Source organism: Pteronotus mesoamericanus, unplaced genomic scaffold (assembly GCF_021234165.1).
Source record: "Pteronotus mesoamericanus isolate MK-2021 breed Mesoamerican mustached bat unplaced genomic scaffold, CSHL_Meso_final contig_116, whole genome shotgun sequence".
Taxonomy (NCBI): domain Eukaryota; kingdom Metazoa; phylum Chordata; class Mammalia; order Chiroptera; family Mormoopidae; genus Pteronotus; species Pteronotus mesoamericanus.
Window position 1 is genome coordinate 39,804,503 of NW_026555027.1, and position 22,256 is coordinate 39,826,758.

At 38.8% G+C, this 22,256-nt stretch overlaps 1 protein-coding gene across 2 annotated transcripts in view; it reads right to left on the bottom strand.

The window, feature by feature from the left end:
* The window catches only part of ZMAT3 (zinc finger matrin-type 3), a 29,522-nt gene extending 23,467 nt beyond the window's left edge, over positions 1–6,055 (bottom strand). For both annotated transcript variants that reach the window (XM_054580713.1, XM_054580712.1), the window contains exons 1-2: positions 5,851–6,055; positions 2,057–2,380 (exon numbers count right to left, since the gene is read on the bottom strand). In XM_054580713.1, the coding sequence (XP_054436688.1) occupies positions 2,057–2,326 (270 nt within the window). In that variant the 5' untranslated portion in view covers positions 2,327–2,380; positions 5,851–6,055. The remainder of the gene's footprint in view (positions 1–2,056; positions 2,381–5,850) is intronic.
* Between the last annotated feature and the right edge of the window lie 16,201 nt (positions 6,056–22,256).

Sequence of the window (22,256 nt, forward strand, 5' to 3'; positions counted from 1 at the left end):
GCTAGTATTACAGCCACACTTTACATTTTCTATTAGGCTCCACTTTCTTAATACCCACTTGCTACTTCTTTACTCTGTTTACCCTAGATTTTGGCTGCCTACATTGTCCCCTACAACAGACTGTCCCTTCTCTTCCAATTTTTCCACTTAATAATTCTGATTATTGAGAAACTTACCCAAGTTTTATTGCCCTTTTCTTACATTTTCTAATTTATGCATTCACTGTATGACTGATAGAGCTGCAATTAACAAGTTCAGAGCACGCTCACAAATGTAAAATTTTTTTTTTAAAAACTAAGTAAATGCTGACTCTGTTTCCTATCAACTTTAAGCCTTATACTTCAATGACCCTGTTCAAACTGAATTCTCTCTATGCATAACTAAAAGCATCCACTGATTTCTACAGGGACACAAAGTGGTATCAGGAGGGAAAAAAAGCAGAAGGTATCAGTATAATCCATGCACACATACTAAATTACACATTGCCCAAGAGTTTTACCTCCTAAAAGTAGACCGTTCTTCTTTAAAGAGCACACAAGTGGGTTTGCGTCCAAGTTAATGATTTATTAGGGACTTGATACAGCTAAAAATCAAAAGTTTAAAACACAGGTTTGATTTTTCAAAGTCTTAGGCTACAAAACTGAACATTTCCACAGGAATGAATGGAGAGGAAAACAAACACTGCTGTTTTGGGTTTTAGATGGATCATCCTAACAGACCTGTTTTATCATTCATCCACCTGAATGATAAAACAGGTAAAGGGAGACCCTGCATCAAACCATTGTGGTGGAAAGTGGTACCCAGAGGGAATGAGAGCAGGGATTGGGGAAAGGGGGAAATTTGTCATTATAGAACCAGAAGATGCCTTTATGAACCAAGGATGACATGTGCCAAGATCTGAGAGATCTGATTAAGTCAACCCTTTGCACCTGAGGGAAAAACAAACCCCAACAAAGGGAACTTCAGGGAAGCAACACATTATATCTTCCCCTAAATCCCAGAGAAAACAACACACCATCAAAATACTGATGTACAATCACAAAGTCTTGAGGATCAAAATAAAAAAGACTTACACATAGAGTAAATAAAAACCTGAAGTCAGTAGAAGTTACAGTGGCATAATAAAAAGCACTACCTGTGTAAGTCATCTTTCTACCATACTGACTTATTAGTGCAGATATTCATGGAGAGGATAAATAATCAAATCAATGATGACCCAGAAGACACACTTTCACTCAATGGCATTTGGCCTCACTTGCTTCTCAGGTCTCTTTTCTCCAAAAAAAAAAAAAAAAAAAAAAAAAAAAAAGGAGATGATGTGATTTTAAACAGACAACAATCTAGAATAAAAAGAAATACTGTACCTTTCTAGCCAAAATTTAATTTTGTATTTGTCCTTTAAAACTGTCTTTTCCACTAGCTATTCTACATGGAAGAGAAAGCTTTAAACCTTAAAAAACAATTACCAGTTCACAAAGACAGACTAAAAGAAATCAGAGTGTGCTGCTTATAAATGAAGGGTAAGGCTCAATACTCAAATGTCGTTTTATTCTCACTACAGAAGATACCTGTGTTGTCCTTAGCCATGATAGGACATAAAAGAAGAGTCAGAAATTAAAAGCAAAGATTCATAGACAGACATTACCTTGAACCAATGCAAACTGTATTAGAGGGAAGACTATTTATAAGACTAATTCTTCCAAGCAATTTTGACACTGAATTGAGTTTGTACATTATGTGTCAAATACCTGTTCTTCTGGGGACCAAAGGTCTGTCAGGTTTGTTCACCAACACAGATGGCATACATTTGCTTACAACGACAGACAAGCTATCAAACATCATACAGCCAAGTATAGGAGGTTAAGACCCCATTTTGTAATAAATGATGTTTTCTTTCAATGTAGAAAACATTATGCTTTTAGTCAAACAAACTAATACTGAGTTGTTCACTAAGCTACCTTGATTACTCCAGGCACATCAGGAGAGACTATTCTGAAATGTGTAAAGCCTTAAAATGTTCTCCCACTAAATGCCTGATTTTCCTTTTTCCCCTTACCTGATAATGAGCCTGGGCTTGCTGCGCTGAGTTCAAGGTGACATTGCAGAGTTTGCAGTATAGGGGCTTACAGAGCTCCTCCAGGGCAGAGTCTTGCTCCCCTCCCTTAGGTAACTCTTCTTCCCCTGCCAGAGGTAAGGAAGCCTCCTGCCCAAAAGGCTTCTGCGGCGAATGCTGCAAGGTTCCTGTAGACCTGGCGGCCACTGACATAGGAGGAGAGGATGAGGGCCGCTTAGGCAGAGGTAACCCGGCGTGTTGCAAGAGGATCATTGGGTAGAAAAGCCTTGGGCATAATCCAATGTATGAGAAGTCGGGTCTTCAAATCTGAATCAAAAGCAGAAACACAGTTAAAAATGTGACCTGAGCGATATGAAATGTAAATGACCACACCACCTCACCCATTTTCCCACTTCTTCAACCCATTTTTGGGACTTCTGCCTCACCTCGCAGACTTCCCATCTGTTAATACACATTGACATGATGCTCCTCCACTGAAAAGGGGTTTATAGATTCGGCTTTGTTTTGGTTGGCACAGCTCCAGCTGTGGTCTCTCTGGCCCATGAACATTAATAGCATTGCATCCATGACTAATTAAATCTAAAAATCACATGGCTGAAATGGACATCAGAGGTCACCTAGTCCAGACCCCTTCCATCAAGTACACTTACACTTAAACACTCTTGATAATGATGCGTACACAATATTCCACCAGCTAAGAACCTTAGCAAATGTCTACTTTCCATCCAAACCAGTCTTTCATCCAAATTATATGAAAGAAAAAAAAAAAAGAATGAAATAAAAGAGTGTTACTTCTCATAATCCTTAAGGCACTTCCAGAACTAGCTAAAATATCAAGGAAGTCTAATAACTCAGAGTTACCTTTTGACAAAAATAAATAAATGTGTACCTTCTAGGGGGGAAAAAAAGTATACATTCTGATCAACTACTAATACTTAAGGAGCTGAGCCAATGATTCCTCCCAGCAGAGGTTGCAGATTGTCCATGGGTCACGCAGCCATTGACATGTTCTGTTTGCAATATAGTGTTTCGTTTTGCATTTAAAAATCAAGAGACTCGTGGCTTTTCTTGATAAAAAAGACAATTTGATAACATTTGGTACCCAGCCCTACATGGGCAACAAGAGCTAATTAGTGCTAAAAGGCACTCTCCCCAGCAGTGAAGCCTGCCTTCTGCAGGCCACCTCAGTCCCCACTCAGCCTGCTACCTGTGTTCATGTTTCTTGCCCACTCCCTGTAGGCCCCTGAGTTTAGGACGTCACTTCATACAGCCCTAGGCTACATTCACAAGTCCCCTATAAAATGAGAATATTTTCTCTCCCTCTATAGGTAAATTACCTGAATAAAACAATGTATCAAGTCAATGTGCAATGAGGTAATGGATCACACTACAACAAGCCACAATATAAATCCACTCCCTCAGTCTTTCAGCTATTTTTTCCCCATATTAAATAACCGATAGTCTTTATTCTGTTCCCCTCAGAAAAGGTGCAATATGTTCCAATCCCTCTTCAATTTATCCATGATTCCTCTTGCCTCCCACCCAGATGGCATCTTCTAACCCTGAGTATCTCAAAATAAATCACAGTGCACACTTTCAGTTCCCATGATTCTAATTAACCCAAATTAAAACCTTTACTTCAAAATTCACTATTCCTTCCACTCTCTCAATATTATTAAAACCTCTTTTCTTGGTCAATAAAATATGGCTATTTTAAGTCGCTGAAGTTTGCCATCTACAATAGAAATGTGCACATTTTATGACAACAAGAGATTTAATAAAATCAAGCAAGTCAATTTTGATAAGTTAAAAGTCTCTTTTACCAATTTAATAAGTACAAACATATAGAAATCACAATCAAGTAACAACCTTTGTACTAAATTCAGTGTCTTGGGGCAGCAGAGAATATCAGTGCAATGGAGAAATAATGTGCTAAAAAGTACATAAATTATTAGTCACAGTATTTAACAACACTTCTTTCTCATTAACCATAATATCTATAAAAACAACAATATTATTTTATTCTTAGGCAGAAATATGATGTCCACATCTCTGAGAACATAAAGAAAAGCAATACAGGTTTAGAACACTTAAAAAGTCAGGCTCTCTATAATCACATTATTCCTCTCAATTTAATCAAGCAAAGACATTCAGAAAGCAGAGACAGATACATGGGCATTTTTAAAAGAAAAACCAAAAAGACAAAAGACCTCTTTTTCGAAAACGTTTACCTGATTATAATACATAATATTAAAAGACTACACATACTACCTATACAGAGACATATTAATACCAAATTGTCATAAACAAGCTACCAGTTCAGAAGAGAAATGGTGGAGGAGGGTGTCAAAACACCTGGATTAAAAAAAAAAAATTCACTATAAACAGAAAATCAAATGCTACCAATTGTTTAGACATGTCTGGACTTGCTTTATGAATGCTCACTCTCACTCGAGGAAATTGCAGCATGTGTCACCCATAGTGTTGCCTACAGACTTCCATCAGAGGCCCTTCTCAAAGCACAGAGGTACAGGAGGCCCAAAGGTGATAAAATCTACTGAATTAAAAGAAAGTATGCTCACCAAGTACAGACTTACCTATTATTGCATTTTATCTTTACAATTTTTAAAGACTAGCTCAATAATCCAATATTATTTTTGTAATATTCAACAATCAAAATAATGTGAACTTCCAAAAACAATGTATGATTACATCAAGTATTACTTACATTTGCAAATAAAAATTAGCATAAAATATAAATCTAAAGAAATAAATCCAAGCCCTAACTGAGAGCATGAATGATGGTATAAAGGCCAAAGCATATGTGACTCACATCTATTCAACTACTGCCATTAGATTAAAAGAAACTAACTTAAGGGCTGATGTAAATAAATATTCCTCAGATCATAAAAGCCATTCGCTTGAAGTGGCATAAATTAAAGATTTATGGTGGTTAATGTCCCAGTTTGGAAGGGGCTGAGGGGACAATAAAGAAAATCAAAGCTTCACGGTGTACCCTGTTTAAAGAAAGGGAATGATCATAACACAGTTTTCATGATTGGACTGGGGCCTACTTTTCAGATGCTGTTTTAAAGCTAATCACTTTCTCATTTGGAGAAAGCTACAGAAGAAAGAGAACAGTATAAAGGGACAGGTTACTGGCATCTCAGCAGAGTAGCAAAGTCTGTAATTGGGAATTCTAGAAATGAAAGACAGTGAGCGTTATTCAGAGGTCATCACGAATAACGCCAGAAGGACTGAGAGAAAAATAGAAAAATAATCAGCTGAGGCAAGATATATCATATAAGGAAGACTCAAAAGAACGCAGGAATCTGGGGGGAGAAGAGGCCTTGGTGATTTGGCGAATGTTTTCCAGTCTCAGCTATGACGGCGCCTAATCATAGGGCACCATTTACATATCTGAATCAAAGCTACATATATTTCAGCATCGCCCACGTATAATTACCTTACATTCCTAAAATGTGCATGCATACAAGCGAGCACGCACACACGCACCTCAAACCCTTAAGGATGCCATCACGAAAAATGGAATCCCCGGTCTCCCAGGAGGCGGGGGGCCAGCGCCAAAGCCAAGGCAGCTGCACGCCCAGATATCCAAAGAGAACACGTGAAATGCTTAAAAACAAACAAATAAAAGCAGCACAAGCCTGTCACGTGCAGCACAGGTGGAAAGACCGCAGCCAAAAGGACCGCTAGTCCCCGCGGCTCCTGGGCTCGTCCTCAACGCCCCGAGGCTCCCGGTCGCCTGCACTTACCGGAACCGCCGGGACGCGCCGGGTGTGTGACCGACGCGTTCGCCCGGGAATGCCCGCCTGCTTCTTCCCAGGGCGCCTGGCTCAGCCCGGTTCAACCCCGCCTCCCTCAGCGCAACTTTCTCAGCTGGTCCCCGCCGAGCCCTCTCCACAGCTGAAGGCTGACTCCAAAGTCAGTGCACCCGGACCCACAGGGAAACAGCTGCAGGAAGTGACTGCGGAACCGGGAGGCGGCGGAGGAGGAGACTGAGGGCGCCGGCCGGGCGTCGCCAGTGCGCATGTGCCTGGCGGAACGGGCTCCGCGGCGCGTCGGCGTCTCCAGCAACCCGGGCGCGCAGGGTTCTCTGCACAGGTGCGCACTCTGCGAGCTCAGGGGCGCTCGGCCATAATGGCAACAAAGGCAGGTGTCAGAGGAAAGATGCACTACCTTCCATCCCAGCGCATCTTGTTCCTCTTGTACCCTGGAAAATTGATTCAGAGAAGAAGCCTGGACAGAGCTTTTGCAACTTTCATCTTCTGTCATTGTTCCGTTCCAGCTGCGCCCTTAGTCTTTTGGCTGCCGGCTAAGGAGGCTGAGTAGAGCTGCCAAAAATCCAGGACCCTTCAAACTGCAGCAACAGAACCTTTAAACAGCACATCTCCCCAGGATGGAGGAAGAAGAGTTTGACTGCCTACTCAGTGGTCTCCAATCACACAAGAGCGCAACACACACACACACACACACACACACACACACACACACACGCTTGCCTTATCCCGCTACACTAAAATGGGCAAGAGAAAGGAAGACTGTCTCCTGAATCTTAGGGCCTCGTCTGCAAGACAGGAAAGACCAGGAAGAGATTGGCCAATGGCTAGAGTGTCACATCCTCTCATTGTCAACTTTGACACTTTTAGGGTTGATACTGCGAGATTGGCTGAGGACATTCCAGCTCTAAAATTCTTTTAATTTCTGAATTCTCCCATAGGGAAATGTGCTGGAGGGGGGCGGTTATTATGGTAAAATACATACCAGTTGACCGTTTTCATCATTTTAAGTGTATAGTTCAGTGTCATTAAGTATATTTACATTGCTGTGTGCTTATTTTTTAATCATTAATTAAAATGTCAAGGAGACCTAAGTATAGTAAGATGTGCCCTAGTAGTAGGCAAACTACTGCAGGAAATTAATGCTCTTTCTTTGACTGAAACACACCATCCAGAACCATCACCAACAAACCAGGCTGATTTTTCCAGAAATGACTTTATACAGAGATTGTTTAGCAACCATACACACAGAGCTAGTGTACACAGACCATTTGGGGAGAGTAATCCATCATACCTAGATAGAAAACAAAATTTTCCTGAGTAGCTCCTCCAACCATTTATGTATCAAAATTGTAAACTTTGACTTCCAGCTAAGATGGAGGTGTACGTAAATACACTTCTCCTCCTCACACAACCAAAAGAAAGACAACAACAAATTTTTCTTTTTAAATTACCAGCACTGCCAGAAAATCAAAGTATATGGAAATCCGACAACCAAGAAGTTAAAGACGAAACATTCATCCAGACTGGTAGGGCGGGTGGATACAGGCAGCTGGGGAAGAGAGGACACTCAGCAAGATGGCAGCTGGAGGACAGGGTGGGCAAGATGGCAGGTGGCGGTCTGGGTGCTCTCACACTGGCATCCAGATAAACCGGGAGGAACATCTGAGGAGTGAGAGAGAGCAAGCAATCTAGGGTTCCAGTTCAGGAAAAGAAAGCCTCAAAACCTCTGGCTACAAAAACCTGTGGGGGATATGGTGGTGGGAGAAAATCCCAGCCTCACAGGAGAATGTGTTGGAGAGACCCATAGGGTACACAAACCCACCCACCTGGGAATGAGCACCAGAAGGCCCAATTTGCTTGTGGCTAGCAGGGGAAGTGACTAAAAGGCTGCTGAGAGCTGAGCAAGCAGCATAGTTCCCTCTCTGATCCCTCCCCCACATACAGCACCACAACGCAGCGACCTGGGTTACCCCACCCTGGTGAATACTTAAGGCTCCTCCCCTTCCAACATAACAGATGTCCCAAGACAAAGAAATACTGTCCAAATGAAAGAGCATATCAAAGCTCCAAAAACAGAACTAAGCAATGAACAGATAGCCAACCTAACAGATGCAGAGTTCAAAACACTGGTAATCAGCATGCTCACAGAAAGGATCGACTGTGGTCACAAAATGGAAGAAAAAATGAAGGTTATGCAAAGTGAAATAAAGAAAAATATAAGGGGAACCAGCAGTAAAGGGAAGGAAACTAGACTCAAATCAATGATTTGGAGCAGAAGGAAGAAATAAACATTTAACCAGAACAGAATGAAGAAACAAGAATTTTAAAAAATAAGGAGAGTCTTAGGAACCTCTGGGACAACTTTAAACGTTCCAACATCCAAATCATAGGGGTGCTAGAAGGAGAAGACGAAGAGCAAGAAATTGAAAACTTATTTGAAAAAAATAATGAAGAACTTCCCCAATCTGGCCGAGGAAACAGACTTCCAGGAGATCCAGGAAGCTCAGAGTCCCAAAGAAGCTGGACCCAAGGAAGCACACACCAAGACACATCATAATTAAGTTACCCAAGATTAAAAATAAGGAGAAAAATCTTAAAAGCAGCAAAAGAAAAGGAGACAGTTACCTACAAAGGAGTTTCCATAAGACTATCTGCTGGTTTCTCAAAAGAAACCTTGCAGGCAAGAAGGGGCTGGCAAGAAGTATTCAAAGTCATGAAAGACAAGAGCCTACATCCAAGATTACTCTATCCAGCAAAGCTATCATTTAGACTGGAAGGGCAGATAAAGTGCCTCCCAGATAAGGTCAAGTTAAAGGAGTTCATCATCACCAAGCCCTTATTATATGAAATATTAAATGGACTTTTCTAAGAAAAAGAAGATCAAAACTATGAACAGTAAAATGACAACAAACCCACAACTATCAACAACTGAATCTAAAAAAAAACAAAAACATAAACTAAGCAAAGAACTAGAACAGGAACAGAACCACAGAAATGGAGACCAGAGGGGAGGAGGAAGAGGTGAATGGAGGAAAAGGTACAGGAAATAAGAGGCATAAATAGTCGGTACAAAATAGACAGGGGGTGTTAGGAATAGTATAGGAAATGGTGAAGCCAAAGAACTTACATGAATGACCCATGGACATGAACTGGGGTGGGGAGCGAGGGGGTGTTGTGCTGGTGGGGGAGGTGCGGGGTGCAGGGGAATAAAGGGAAGAAAAAAATGGGACTAGCGTAAGAGCATAATCAATAAAATATATGTTAAAAAATTATAAATTTTCACATGGTTACTTTATGTGTCAAAATTGTAAATGGCAGTCCCATTTTTGTTTGTTTTCTTTTTTTGAGAAAATTCCATACTGCTTTCCACAGTGGCTGCACCAGTCTGCATTCCCACCAACAGACTGGTGTAGCCATTGTGGAAAACAGTATGGAATTTCCTCAAAAAACTAATAATGGATCTGCCTTTCAACCTGGCAGTTCCAATGTTGGGATTATACCGTAAGAATCCTGAAACACCAAATCAAAAGAACCTATGCACCCCAATGTTCATAGCAGCATTGTTTACAATAGCCAAGTGCTGAAAACAGCCTAAGTGCCCATCAGTAAATAAGGGAATCAAAAAAATTGTGGTACATTTACACAATGGAATACTATACAGCAGAAAGAAAGAATGAGCTCCTACCCTTCATGACAGCATGGAAGGAACTGAAGAGTATTATACTAAGTGAAATAAGCCAGGTATTTTGAAAGACAAATACCACATGATCTCACCTATAAGTGGAACCTAATCAACAATACAAATAAGCAAGCAAAATAGAACCAGAGACACAGAAATAAAGAACAAACTGACAGTGACCAGAAGGGAGGGGCAAGAATGATAACACGGGAGAAAAGGGGAAAGGTTGTCAAGGAACATGTATAAAGGTCACAGGACAAAGACAACAGGGGAGGGAGGAGGATTGAATGTGGGAGATGAGGGTGCATAGGGCACAGGAGAGTAAAAGGGGAAAAATGGGGACAACTGTAATTGAACAACAATAAAAAATTAATTTAAAAATTATAAAAATTATAAATGGCCACATTGTTTTTAAAATAATAAATGCTGCTGAAGTCCACTCTCTTGCCCTTTTTCTGCATGGTCTTTAGCCACATCACTGTCCTCGCTGCTTAGCTTGGAGCACAGCTGGGCCCTGGCTTACCTTTCTAAGCTGGCCTCCCATCAGTCTCTTAAACATTGAACAAAAGAGAATCAATCACATTTACTTACTAGGTCCCATCCATGCCACTCACTCATCTGCCTTTGTGACTTAGATTGATGTGCAGCTTAAGTACAAAAGGCTTTTCCCCCCACCCCTGCATCGTCAAATCCTACCTATCCTTCTAAATGATAACTCAGTTGCTCTATGAACTCCTTGACTATAAGAAGAATATATGTGTTGGAGTTTTCAAATTTTATGTTTCATTGTTTTATGCCATTTTGTATGTCAGGATAAAAATCTGAAATATTCACTGAGGTACCCCACCCTATGGCTCTGCACACACATAACCTGTCCATGTCCTTTACCTCTTGTCTTATAGTCCCCCCAGCTTGGGCATGTCCTTCCCTGCCTCAGGGAGAAAGAAAAGGAAATTCTCAGAGGTTTAATAAACATCTGGAACTCATGGCAGTGACAGTAGTTTCATAAATCAGATGATTTGGCTTGGAATAGTTCATGAGTTTTAGCTCCTAAAGAGCCAAAAGAAAAGAGAAATTAGACCACAAAAAATGTATTAGTTTTGCTGTAAAAGCAAGCAACTCCAAATTCTCAATGGTTTCTGGCGACAAAGTATTGCTTCTTGCTTGGATTACATGTTATGGGGCGGCTCCATTGGTCTTCTTATTCTAGGTTCAGGCTGAAGAAGCAGTCCCTATGTGTAACTTGACAATTCTCATAGCAGATGGGAAGAGCCAGAGATCTGTGGGAAATATATGACGCCTCTTAAAACTGTTTCTTCAATGTGTCATGCCATGTCCACTCAAATCCCATTAACCAAAGCTTTTCATATGATCAAACCCCAAAAGAGAAAGAAATCTACTTGTGTAGGAAAATCGCATTGATAATAATTTTTCTTGCAGGGTGATGATCGGCTGGCGGGAGGTGGGTGTTAATTGTAAATGATGATGTAATCTGCTACAAAATGCAGGGGAACTGATTTTCTCACCCTAGAGGTGTTCGTGTGTATTCCCAAGCAGCTGCCCACCCCAACTCAGTCCCTGGGACTACCTTCTTTTGAAAGAAGCTATGTAGACAGAAATTTTAGAGCCCCAGGTATGTTCTAAGATCCAAAGACAGGTCTAAACTCTAGTCCAGGGAGTGAAAAAGGGGAGGCTCAGAAAAACAACCAAAGTCCTAAGCTTTCTCTCTAAGCTAACAGAGTAAAATGTTTGCATGAAGTATTTGGGCATGAAGAGCCAGAGAAAAATGCCCAAACCTGTTCATGAGTTAGTATTTATGGCATTAAAGACCATTCAAAGGGGTGAGAGAAGACAGTAGAGGTCAGAATAAGGAAGGACAGAGCTGAGTACACAAAACAGTGACCAAAAGCAAAACAAAAACAACTCCCAAACACTCCCAAACAAAAAACACTCCCAAAGCCAAAGCCAATGGTGTTTGCATCTGAGAAGCAGATATTTCCTCCTGCCACCTGCCTCCCCACCCCACTATCCTCACCCCAAAGAATTTAGAAGCTACCCTCAGAAGGACAGGAGGAGTCACATCATGATGACGTGATTACATTTAAGCCAGAAATGATTTGGGGACAGATCTGTGGGTAACAGAAGTGTAGGTGGAATTGGCTAAATTAAATTTTCTGTCCTTAGGAAGAACAAGATCTCAACATTGGCACTTATTTCAATTATTTTTTAAAGACTTTGTTTGTACTTTTAATTTTTGTGACCTGATACAGCATACATAACTAGTATATTTGTACCATCATATTTTTATGAAATAAATGGATGAATAAATAAATGAATGAGTAAGGTGTTTCTGTTTCCTCCTCTTTATAATAGGGATCATAATACTTGACCATTGTAGTTCATAGAAATATTATCTGGTTTAATTATTATGTGGGAAACTATGAATTTATCATTAACAAAGATAATTATTTTTTATTATGCTAAATCCCACTGTGAGAAAATCCACATTTTGTATCAGTTTATTTACAATGACATTTTTGATGTCATGGCTTGAACCTTTGGGTAATATAGACCAGACATCTTTACGCTGTCCCCAACATCAGAAAAAGAAGCACACTCATCCCTCCCCATGGATTGATGCTAGTTGTTAGGTTAGATCCCCTCTGCAATGTAAGTTTCCACCATCCTTTGAGACTCTGCTTTCTTTACTCTATGCCCTGATAGATTGTGACTTGCAGATCTAGTGCTTTCTTTAAATCATCATTGTAGAGTGGCTGGAAAGAAAATACTGTAAAAATTTAATACTGTAGAATTTTATAGAAATCTCCAAAATTCTTTGTCTCTCACAGTAACTCTGCTCTTCAACACAATTCTTCTTTTACAATCAAAGCAATACAAAAATCTCAAATCAAGCAAAATAATTTCTCAGGCATTTAATAACATTTTAACACTTTTTAACTTAAAAATAGAACAGGAATAGCGGAAAGTTGCCAACATCAGTGGCTTTGTTTTTAAAATTCCTTGAGTCCCCTCATTAAAAAAGTAGACAAAGTGGCAAACCAAAACTCTATATACAGTTACTACAATGAAGTATCCCCACACCCCAAAATATACATGATGATACAGACAATCCACCAAAAGCTACAAAAGCTGCGTGGAATCAGCAAGAGAAAGCAGAGAAAAACAACAGGGCAATGGACAGATGGAGAATACCCAACCAGCGGACAGGGACTCACTGGAAGGCTCAGTGGGCCAATCTGAGAACAGAAGATAAGGCTGAGAGGAGCTTTGCACATTCCAAGAACAGATGCAAGCATGGGTATGTGGTGAGTTCTGAAGGGACTAGAACAGTTAAGGGTCCACAAACTCTCAGAACTATCTCATCCAAACTCCATTTCCAAACTGAGGAGAGAAAATGCCAGAAGTAGAATTTACTTGGTACGAGCTAGAGAAATAAAAAACGGAAGACTCAGAATGGAAGAGGGCAAGGGACCAGATCTCAGAAAGTAAACCAGCACCTAGTGAACACTACACGAGTATAAGACAAGACTGCGCTCTAGAGTCTGAAGGTAGAAAAGTGTCCTAAACCACCCCTGGAAAGAAATAAGGAGGCAGAAAAACATGTTAAACTACACTATGGGGATGCACTCCACAAAATCCATGCTAGAGGACGAGTTAACTGATTTCTCCAACAATTAAATTATACAGCAAAAGCGATCAGGCAGTAAAGGGGGAAATTTCTTCTTAAGTCTTTAATATACAGATTAACATTTCTCTCCAAGAGAAAGAATCTCTGGAGAACCAAGAGCACCAAAGGCTCAACTGGTCAGGTAGACAGAGAGCAAATTCTCCCTTCCTCCGCATTTTTGGTCTCTTCAGTTCTCAAGAGATTGGATGAGCCTCATCCACAGTGGGGAAGGCAGTCTGCTCTTACTTTACTAACAATCAAATACTACTCTTTTCCACAAACACCCTCACAGACACTTGATACAATGTTTAACCAGATATGTGAGCATCTTGTGATCCAGTCAAGTTGATATATAAAATTAAAATCACACTATGTAAGATAATGAAGGCTGTTTTAAGCTACTAAATTTTGGGTAAACTGCTCTACAAAATTAACTAATATAAGCTTCCTCGTTTTTAAAATTCTTTCAAAAATACACACACAAGTATGGAAAGATATATCTGTAGAGAGAAAGAGAGATTACTTTGATAAAAATATAAATATATCTCTTTACTTTTTTTTAAAGTTCTTGCCTCTTTGCTGTTTATACTTCCTGATTAATTCTAGAATCACACTGTCAAATTCCCCAAGAAAAACTCCCATTGGGATTTTAATCTGAATTTTACCAAACCTATAAACTAATTTGGGGAAAAGTTAAAAAGTTCTACAATATTCTCTTTCCAGACACTATAATGATTCAAGACTTTCATGTCCTACTGAAATTTCATTATTTTCTTCATCATAGGCATAATATTTGATATATTATTAAAATAGGTAAAATATACTTTTTTGTTTTAGTGAATGAAATTTATTTCCTTTTAAATAATTATTGCTGGTATTTTAGACTATTTTGTAAATACCAGCAATAATTATAGTCTTATATTATACTCCAGCAATTAAAATAACTTTTATTATCTGCTTGTACTATTACTAAAATGGTACACTCTTCCTTGTGTGCAGATTTACCACCATACAAGAGAAATGAATATTTTTAAAATAATAGCAATCATGTATATTCTGTTTCTGTAACCTGTGGTTGCCAGATTATCCAGTTTAGTGCCCAACATCTGCAAGCAGTGGAATTAGCTGTTTTCCTAAAAACTCCATATGCTTTTCCTGACCTAACATCCTTTTTCCTCTTAAAACCTGCATAACTTTTCTCCCAGTTCTAAAAAAAAAATTACTGGTTTGGGGTGTTGTTTTAATAATATGTCTCCCTTATGCAGACCAGTTAACTTCTTTTTCTTTTCCTTTAGCATCGCTAACATGAATTCAGTTTTGCACACCCATTTTACAAAAGAAAGCCAAACCATACTTCTTCCTGACCCTTCACCCCTGCAACCACTATTCTATTTGGGAGAAATACCTATTCATTATGCATCTGTACATTCTTATCTGTACCATTTGTGCATGTGCTTATCAGTGCTATCCAATAATGACAAGAATGACACCTTTATTTAATATTGTGAAGGAAGTGCACTAACCTGCATTGAGAGCCTACTGTGTCAGGCATTGCACCCATGGCTTTCATACCCTGAGATAATCCTCACAACAATTCCAATGAGGTGTGTATTATTCACTTTATAGATGAGGAAAATAATTCTGAAATGTTAGATTATAGTTAAAGATATTCAGTTTAGGTCTCTCCAGCCCCATGGACTTGGTTTTCACTCAATTAGAGCATCTCAGACTCTGTGTGCACAGATGATGTGGGTATCTTGTTAAAATGTAGAAAATTTCTCCATAGGTCTGAAATCAGGACTGAGAATCTGCATTTCTAATAAATTCCCAGGTGATGCCAGCACTGCTAGTCTCTATACCACGCTTTGCTTAACAAAACAGATCACATGAAATTTAAGACAACAGGAGTTGTTGAAAGGAATACAGGCTTTGAAATTTGACCTAAATTCAAATTTGAATGCAGGTACTAACTAGCCTTCTAAGCTAACATGGATTCTTTCTGCACCTCAGTTCCATACTCTGAAATATGTAGAAAATAAGACCAGCTTTATAGAATTGTTAAGATAAAAAATAATATATGTCCAGTGCCTGACACATGGTAGAGGCTCAGTATTGATTTGTCTCTCCTTAGGAACTTAGAATATTGCTACGAACCTTATTGTCCATTCACTATGTGTATTTCATGGTGACAATAACAGGAAAACAACTAAAACTGACTTGAGCAGAAGGCATGGGAGCATCTCAGAGATTGCCTAAGTAGCCCAACTTTGAGAGTGGCAGCTGGGCTCCTGGGACGAAGGATTCAGATGCTACTCAAAAGGAATCTCTCTCTCTCTCCCTCTCTATATCTTTATTTGCATCTCTATTTCTCTCAGATCTCTTTATCTCCTCAGGCAAATGGACTTCATTCTGTTTCATTGCAGTCTTGTTTCTCACAAATAGGGAGACTTGGGTGCCAATAATTCCTAAGCCCTACATCTTAAGATTTCCACCATCATAAAAGATGGAATTTCAGGCTCTATCTTTCTGTACCAAATTTTAAAGCCCTTGAGACAGAACTTACTTGGACAAGAGAGGCCAGATGTCCACCACTGGATTCATCAACTCTGGTCAGAGAGGTACAGACTCAGAGAAGGGGGTATTACTCTGAAGTACCAGGTACTCCAGTGGGTCGATTGGTGACTACTACAATGAAAAATGTATTTAAATGCCAAAGGGAAGAAGAACTGGACTATAAGTCAGGAAACTTAGATAGTTGTCCTGATTGTGACACTCATTTCCCAAGTGACTGCGGATAAGGAACTTAATAGCTTGGGCCACGATCTTTTTTATTTTCATAATAAGCACTTTAGGGGACATCCGAGGTCATATCCAAATAAAAATTTTATGAGCCTATAAATATATGATTAAAATGTAGACTTTTTTAAACTTTAAATGTTAGCTTTTCAAAAAGTTTATCAGAGGAAACCATCCTCTCTTCGTATTTTTCAGCTATTGAAGGGTGGACCATTCTAGGGTTAGTGTTCTTTAGCCTCAGTCAGCGTGGCTTGTCAGTTGCATTTGAAAGGAGAGTGCCCTTGAAGCTGATGAAATTATTTATGATTTGTTATAACCTCTCCCTAGGCTTTAATGTAAAATTAAAATTTTATTTTTAAACAAGATAATTCTACCCTTCATCTGCTTTAAAAAAAAACACACGCACATGGGCTTGGAAAACAATAACCACAACTAATAAAAATATATCCTTGGTTGTCAAGTTTCAGTTAAAAAAGTGTAAATAGCAAAAGTCTTACTGACTAGCTACCAAAAAGTCACTGTTACTTTAGGAGAATCTATCACCTCATTCATGGATTCATTCATTTGACAAATATCAGTTGAGGTCTGGTATATTTCAAACATTCTTCTACATTCTGGGGATACAGTAGAGAACAAGACAAAGTGTATCTCTGAGTCTTGGGTACTTATATGCTAATTAAGAAGATAAGTAACACATGCCCAATAAAGACATGGATAAAAATTCCGACATGCCCAATCTTTTTCTTCCTCTACTATCAGCTATGGCAATTCAAGCATTTCAGCTTCATTCAGCATGAGCCATTGTCTTCTTCAAGCCTCTAAAAGTCACACTAGCAATGAGCTTACACCATTGGTCCTTGTCAGGATGTTAAATCTCAGATCCCAGCAAAGTAACCTAAAGTCAGTAACTTCTTTCTTATCAAGTCTTAAATTAGCCACATTGATCAAGAACTTTCCCTGGCTCCTGCTAGTACATGCTGACTAATTTTGCAGCTCCTTTGGGGTATGGCCTCTTTCTTCTCATGTCAAGTCCAGCATGTCCTTGATGGGTTGTACCATAACTTTGCCTTAGTTATTGGCCTGGAAGCCAGGAGAGAAAGCAAGGGCAGATCCTGAGGGAACCTCTGATGTCTTTCAGAGGAGAGACCTCTCATGCTAGTGCTTTCGTCTACAGGGAATAAGAGAATAGGAGGTGGGTGTGCTGGTTCTGATAGGGAGCACCACTTCTGCAGGCTCTGAGGATGCAAAAGAGTCTGGGGATTCAAAAACTTTGGGATCATCATTACAAATGTCCTCATCCTATGTGTCAGAGATCGAAGTTTCCCACAGCCCTGACCTTGGCATAGCAGTCCTGCCTTAGTTGAACAGTCAATTGTCTTTGAAGCTCTGTGACACAAACTATTAAGTCCTGAGTATGATTTTCAACAATTCCTGCTCTCTCAATGCAGAAAATAAAGACCTTTTGTAGTTATCAAAGAGGCCTTATGACCTTCACACTTGGTTTTCAAGTGTTTGTTAAATGCCCTCAACATTTCATCATTCCTCTCTAGGGCACCAGCGCAACTTAATACCACCTTGTCGATTTGATGTCCTTGTATGAATTGTCTGCCCACTCCTACCTTGGAATTTTTCAAAAGCCTGAATTATTGTACTAGCCAAGATATTCTTTTCTGCCAGAACATTTTCACCACTGGAGAGTTAGTGGCTTGGCTTCCATCTTGTTCTAGAAACTACCTTCGCCACACTTGCCACCTGGGACAAGGCTGTCACTGCCAGACAAATGGTGAATGGCCCAGTTCCCAATCTTTACTGCTGGTGACTTACTGTGTCACTCCAGGCCTTTGAGTCAGCAGACACTCGGGTGGCATCAGGAGTGCAAGAGGTTCATTGGGGGTGATGTTTATGAAAGTCAAAGGAAATGAAGCAAAACTGGGCAGAAGAAGCCTTCAGACAACAATGCAGTTCTGACTGTCTTGGCCAATCTGGTGGGGAGCTCCATAATAAAAACTACCCATTAAAACTCTTGCATCCTACTTGCTGTTTGTTTGAATATAGAAACAGTGTTTTAAATCAGTTACTGCCAGGGAAAAATGAGTAAAGGTATGTCTTGTGGTAAATGGACAAAAATGCTACAGCAGTGAATATATCAGTTTTGAAAAATGGTACTTAGACTGGTTTCTATCAAAGATGTTTTCAATTTGTTGTCAATTTTTTCTACTCTCTTGATGTAACAATATTTTGGAGATCCCAGAATTCCATAAAGGTGTGGATAGAGATGACAAGAGGTTTTTTGTATGTCTGTTGATGTGTTTTTATTACATTGAAAGCTATGATGAGAAATCATCAAGAGCAGACAGTCAGAATGCAGCTACAGACAATAGGGTGCAACCAGATATTTGAGGCTCATGTCAGACATTCTGTGAGAACAAACCCACTAATGAAATAAAACTGGCTAATGGAGTCCTTCACCCAGGGTCAGTATATTTTACAATTTTGGGATTACTTTTCAAAAGACATTTCAATGAAGAAATGAGATTTTACCAAAAAAGCTATAATTTTTTATCACATGAAATTTAAGAGTCAAATGATTCACAATCTTTGAGTTCTTCACATACCCTTACAATTTATGTTTCATTGAAACAATGTTATTATTTTCATTAAAAAAAATCCACAATTTATCATTTTCACCATTCTCTTAAACATACAAATTAAAGAGGCAACTTTTTCCAGATAAAATGTTCTCAGTAAAGAATGCAGTATTCGCTAACAAAGCAAGATGGGCACCCCCACAGCTTCGTATGTTAGACTCCATCCTTTTATTAATTTTTTCAGTTGCTATTCTGTTCACTAAAAATTCACACATCTTATTGAAAATATTTTGGTGAGTACTTTGCCAATGAATATGACTTTATAAATATTCTCAATGTAAACAATAGTAAGCAAAAATAAATGGAAAGCTAGATTAATATTTGTCTTCAATATAATATTTTGTATTTGTTTGGGTACATGTTTTGAGAAGCATCACTCCACTTTCCCTAGAGCATATCTTGTATTAAACTGGGTGGTTTAAATAACAGAAATTTACTTCTCACAGTTCTGGAGGCTGGAAAATCCAAGATCAAGTTGCCAGCAGATTTAGAGTCTAGGGAAGGCCCTCCTCCTAGTTGAGAGATGGCCTTCGTGTGTCCTCACATGACTAAGAGAGAGAGAATGAAGCTTTCTGGTCTCTTATAAAGGCACAATTTCCAGCATGTGTACCCCACCCTCATGACCTCATCTAAACCTAATAACCTCAAAAAGCCCCTACCTCCTAATATCACTGTATGCGAATTGGGGGAAGACACAGCCATTCAGTTCATAACAACGAGTAACATAGAAAACATTGATATATAACTTACACTAGAGTTCTTTTGGCTCCAGTGACATATGGATAAGACTTTCAAAAGTGGCCAATAAGCCAGAAGTACCTCTGGACATATTCAAGTTCCATATAATACATTGTTATATAATACTAAGGAAAAATGTGAGGTGAAGGAGGAGAAGCAGAAAAAGAGAAGGCAAATAAGAAGGAAAAAACAAAATAAGAGGAAGTAAAAGGAGAAGAAGAGGAAAACATATGGGGAACACTGTGTCAGGCACTGTTTTAAGCAACTTATCTCATTAAATCTTTAAAACAACCCTAGAGTAGATACTATTAATATTCGCATTTTACAAAATAGGTTCTTAAAATTTGAGAAACTTACTCAAAGTCACAGACAGTAGTTTATGTGGTCTACAGTGATCCCACTGACATTTATTTGGCTTTGTTGGAAAACTGTCAGACTAATCAACACTCAATCTACTTGTTCTATTTACAAACAATATGTAGGTTTTTTTAAATGCAGCCTTATAACTTCTTGGTTTACCTATCATATAGCTTTAAAAAAAGGAAAATTCAAGAAAACAGTGTAGAATCACCACTGAGTATTTTTAACTTACACTCCATTAGAAATCTTTGCCAAAGATAGTACGAATCAAGGAATTTGAGTGCTGATGATAGCTGATAAAATTGTGAACATAATAAACAAAAAACCTCTAGAATATATTCATAAATCTCTTCCTCTTATATTTACTCTTTTCCCACTATCTCATTTTCCTTGATTCCTGTAGCAGACATTTGTTGTTTGTTTGTCTCCCCTCCTACCACCTCACCCCAGAATCTGTATCCCCTTCCATATCTTTGGCTTTTTGTCAACTATCCTGGAAGGAAGGGAGGGAGGAAAGGAATGGAAGGAAGGAGGGAAAAAGAAAAAGGAAGAAAGGAAGAAAGGAAGGAAGGAATGAAGGAAGGAAGGAAAGAAGGGAAAAAGGAAAGGGGAGGGAGAGAGGAAAAGAGGGGAAGAGGGAAAGGGAGAGGGAAGGAGGAAAAAACTCAGGGGAATTAGAGACAATGAAGTGAGAAAAATAAACAAATAAAGATTATGAATACACTGTGAAATTACAGAAGATAGAACATTTATGAAATAATAATAGGATGCTATAAAAAGGAACATATCTCACAATCAGCATGAGATATGTTAGTCATCTATTGCTGCATGACAAATTACCCCAAAACTTAGCAACTTACAAGAAACATTTACTATATCACTGTTTCTGTGGGTCAAGAATATGGGAGCAACTTAGCTGGATGGTTCAGTCTCAAGAGCTCTCGAGATTTCTGTCAAGCTGTCAACTGGGATGCAGTTTTCTGAAGACTTGACAAGAACTGAAGGACCTCTTTAAGATGGCTTATTACATAGCTGTTGGCAGGAGACCTCGGTTTCTCACTACATAGAACTCTTCAAATCACCATTGCATGCTCTTACAGCATGGCAACTGGCTTCCCCCGGAGTAAACAATCCAGAGAAAGAGAAATAAAAAAGTCATAGTGTCCTTTATGACCTGGTATCCAAAATTTACATACTATCACTTGCATTTTTAAAAAATTCATTTTAAGCAGGTCACTAAATCCAGCCCTCAAAGAGAGGGCTGTTAAGACTACATGTCTTGATGGCAGCATCAAAGAATTTATAGACATACTTTAAATCACCACATAAGAAAATAGCCGTAGGAAATTATACATATATGATCAAAGCATGACCATCAAAATAAAAATTCAATAGAAGCATTAAAAGGTAAAATTAAGAAAAGTTAACAAAAAGTCAGAGATAGTTACTATAAGATGAATAATTAAAAAATAGAGCCTTAACCAAAAAGTTCAAATTCCTAGCTAATTGGAATTTCAGGAAAAAAAAACAAATAGAAAAGGGGAAATAACTAAAGGAAAAATTTTCCCAGAATCAAAGGACATAAATCACCAACATTATAAAGAGTTCTATTGCCTAGTATAACATGTGAAAAAGACCCAAATCAAAGCTTAATAACACTAGAAATAATGTTATAAAGAGGAGATTCCGAAAGCTTCCAAAGTGAAAAATTATTTCTTTAATTATAAATTTCCAAGAACCACCCATCTGGTGTTCAGAGTTAATGTATTTGCACGGGTAGGGGACTAAATTTTTGTAATGTCTATTAAGTTCCCCAGGTGTTTTTAAAGATTAGTCAGGTTTGGAAACCTTTGCTATAAAGAGTTCTGAGAGGAGAGTGAGATAAACATCTTTATATTTAAGCACCACCTTTAAAAAGTCATTGGACATATTTTCCAAATATTCTGCTATAAATAAATCCACATTTCCCCCCCCCCCAAATGGGTGACAGAATTATCCTCATTTTAGATTCATGGTGAAGAAAGGCAAAAAGAATTTCTAAAGCACATGTGACATTTCTCCAAGATTTATGCACAAGGAATAATAGTAACCTGCTCTCTAATACCACTGAAGAAAGAATAAAAGGAAATGACTTAAACCACAGCAAAATAGCCTTAGGGTAAGGAAGTTTCCTGACATTGAGATTTGTTACATACTAACATGGATTTCTAGGGATGCCAGAAATCTTGGAGAGTTTTTAAAAGATATTTCATGTCTATCTGAGTTTAGAGGACAAGCCCGAGGGAGAAAAGATGGTTGGGAAGACTGAATACACTTTCATTTAGTACATTCTTGATGAGCTACTGCTAAGTGCCTGGCACGGTAATATGTTTCAGGAATTTTAAGGTAACAGTTTCAAATTTATTTGATCATGGAATACTTCTCAAATGAAAGTGTGTGGATAAATCTCCATCAAGAGGAACTGCTAACA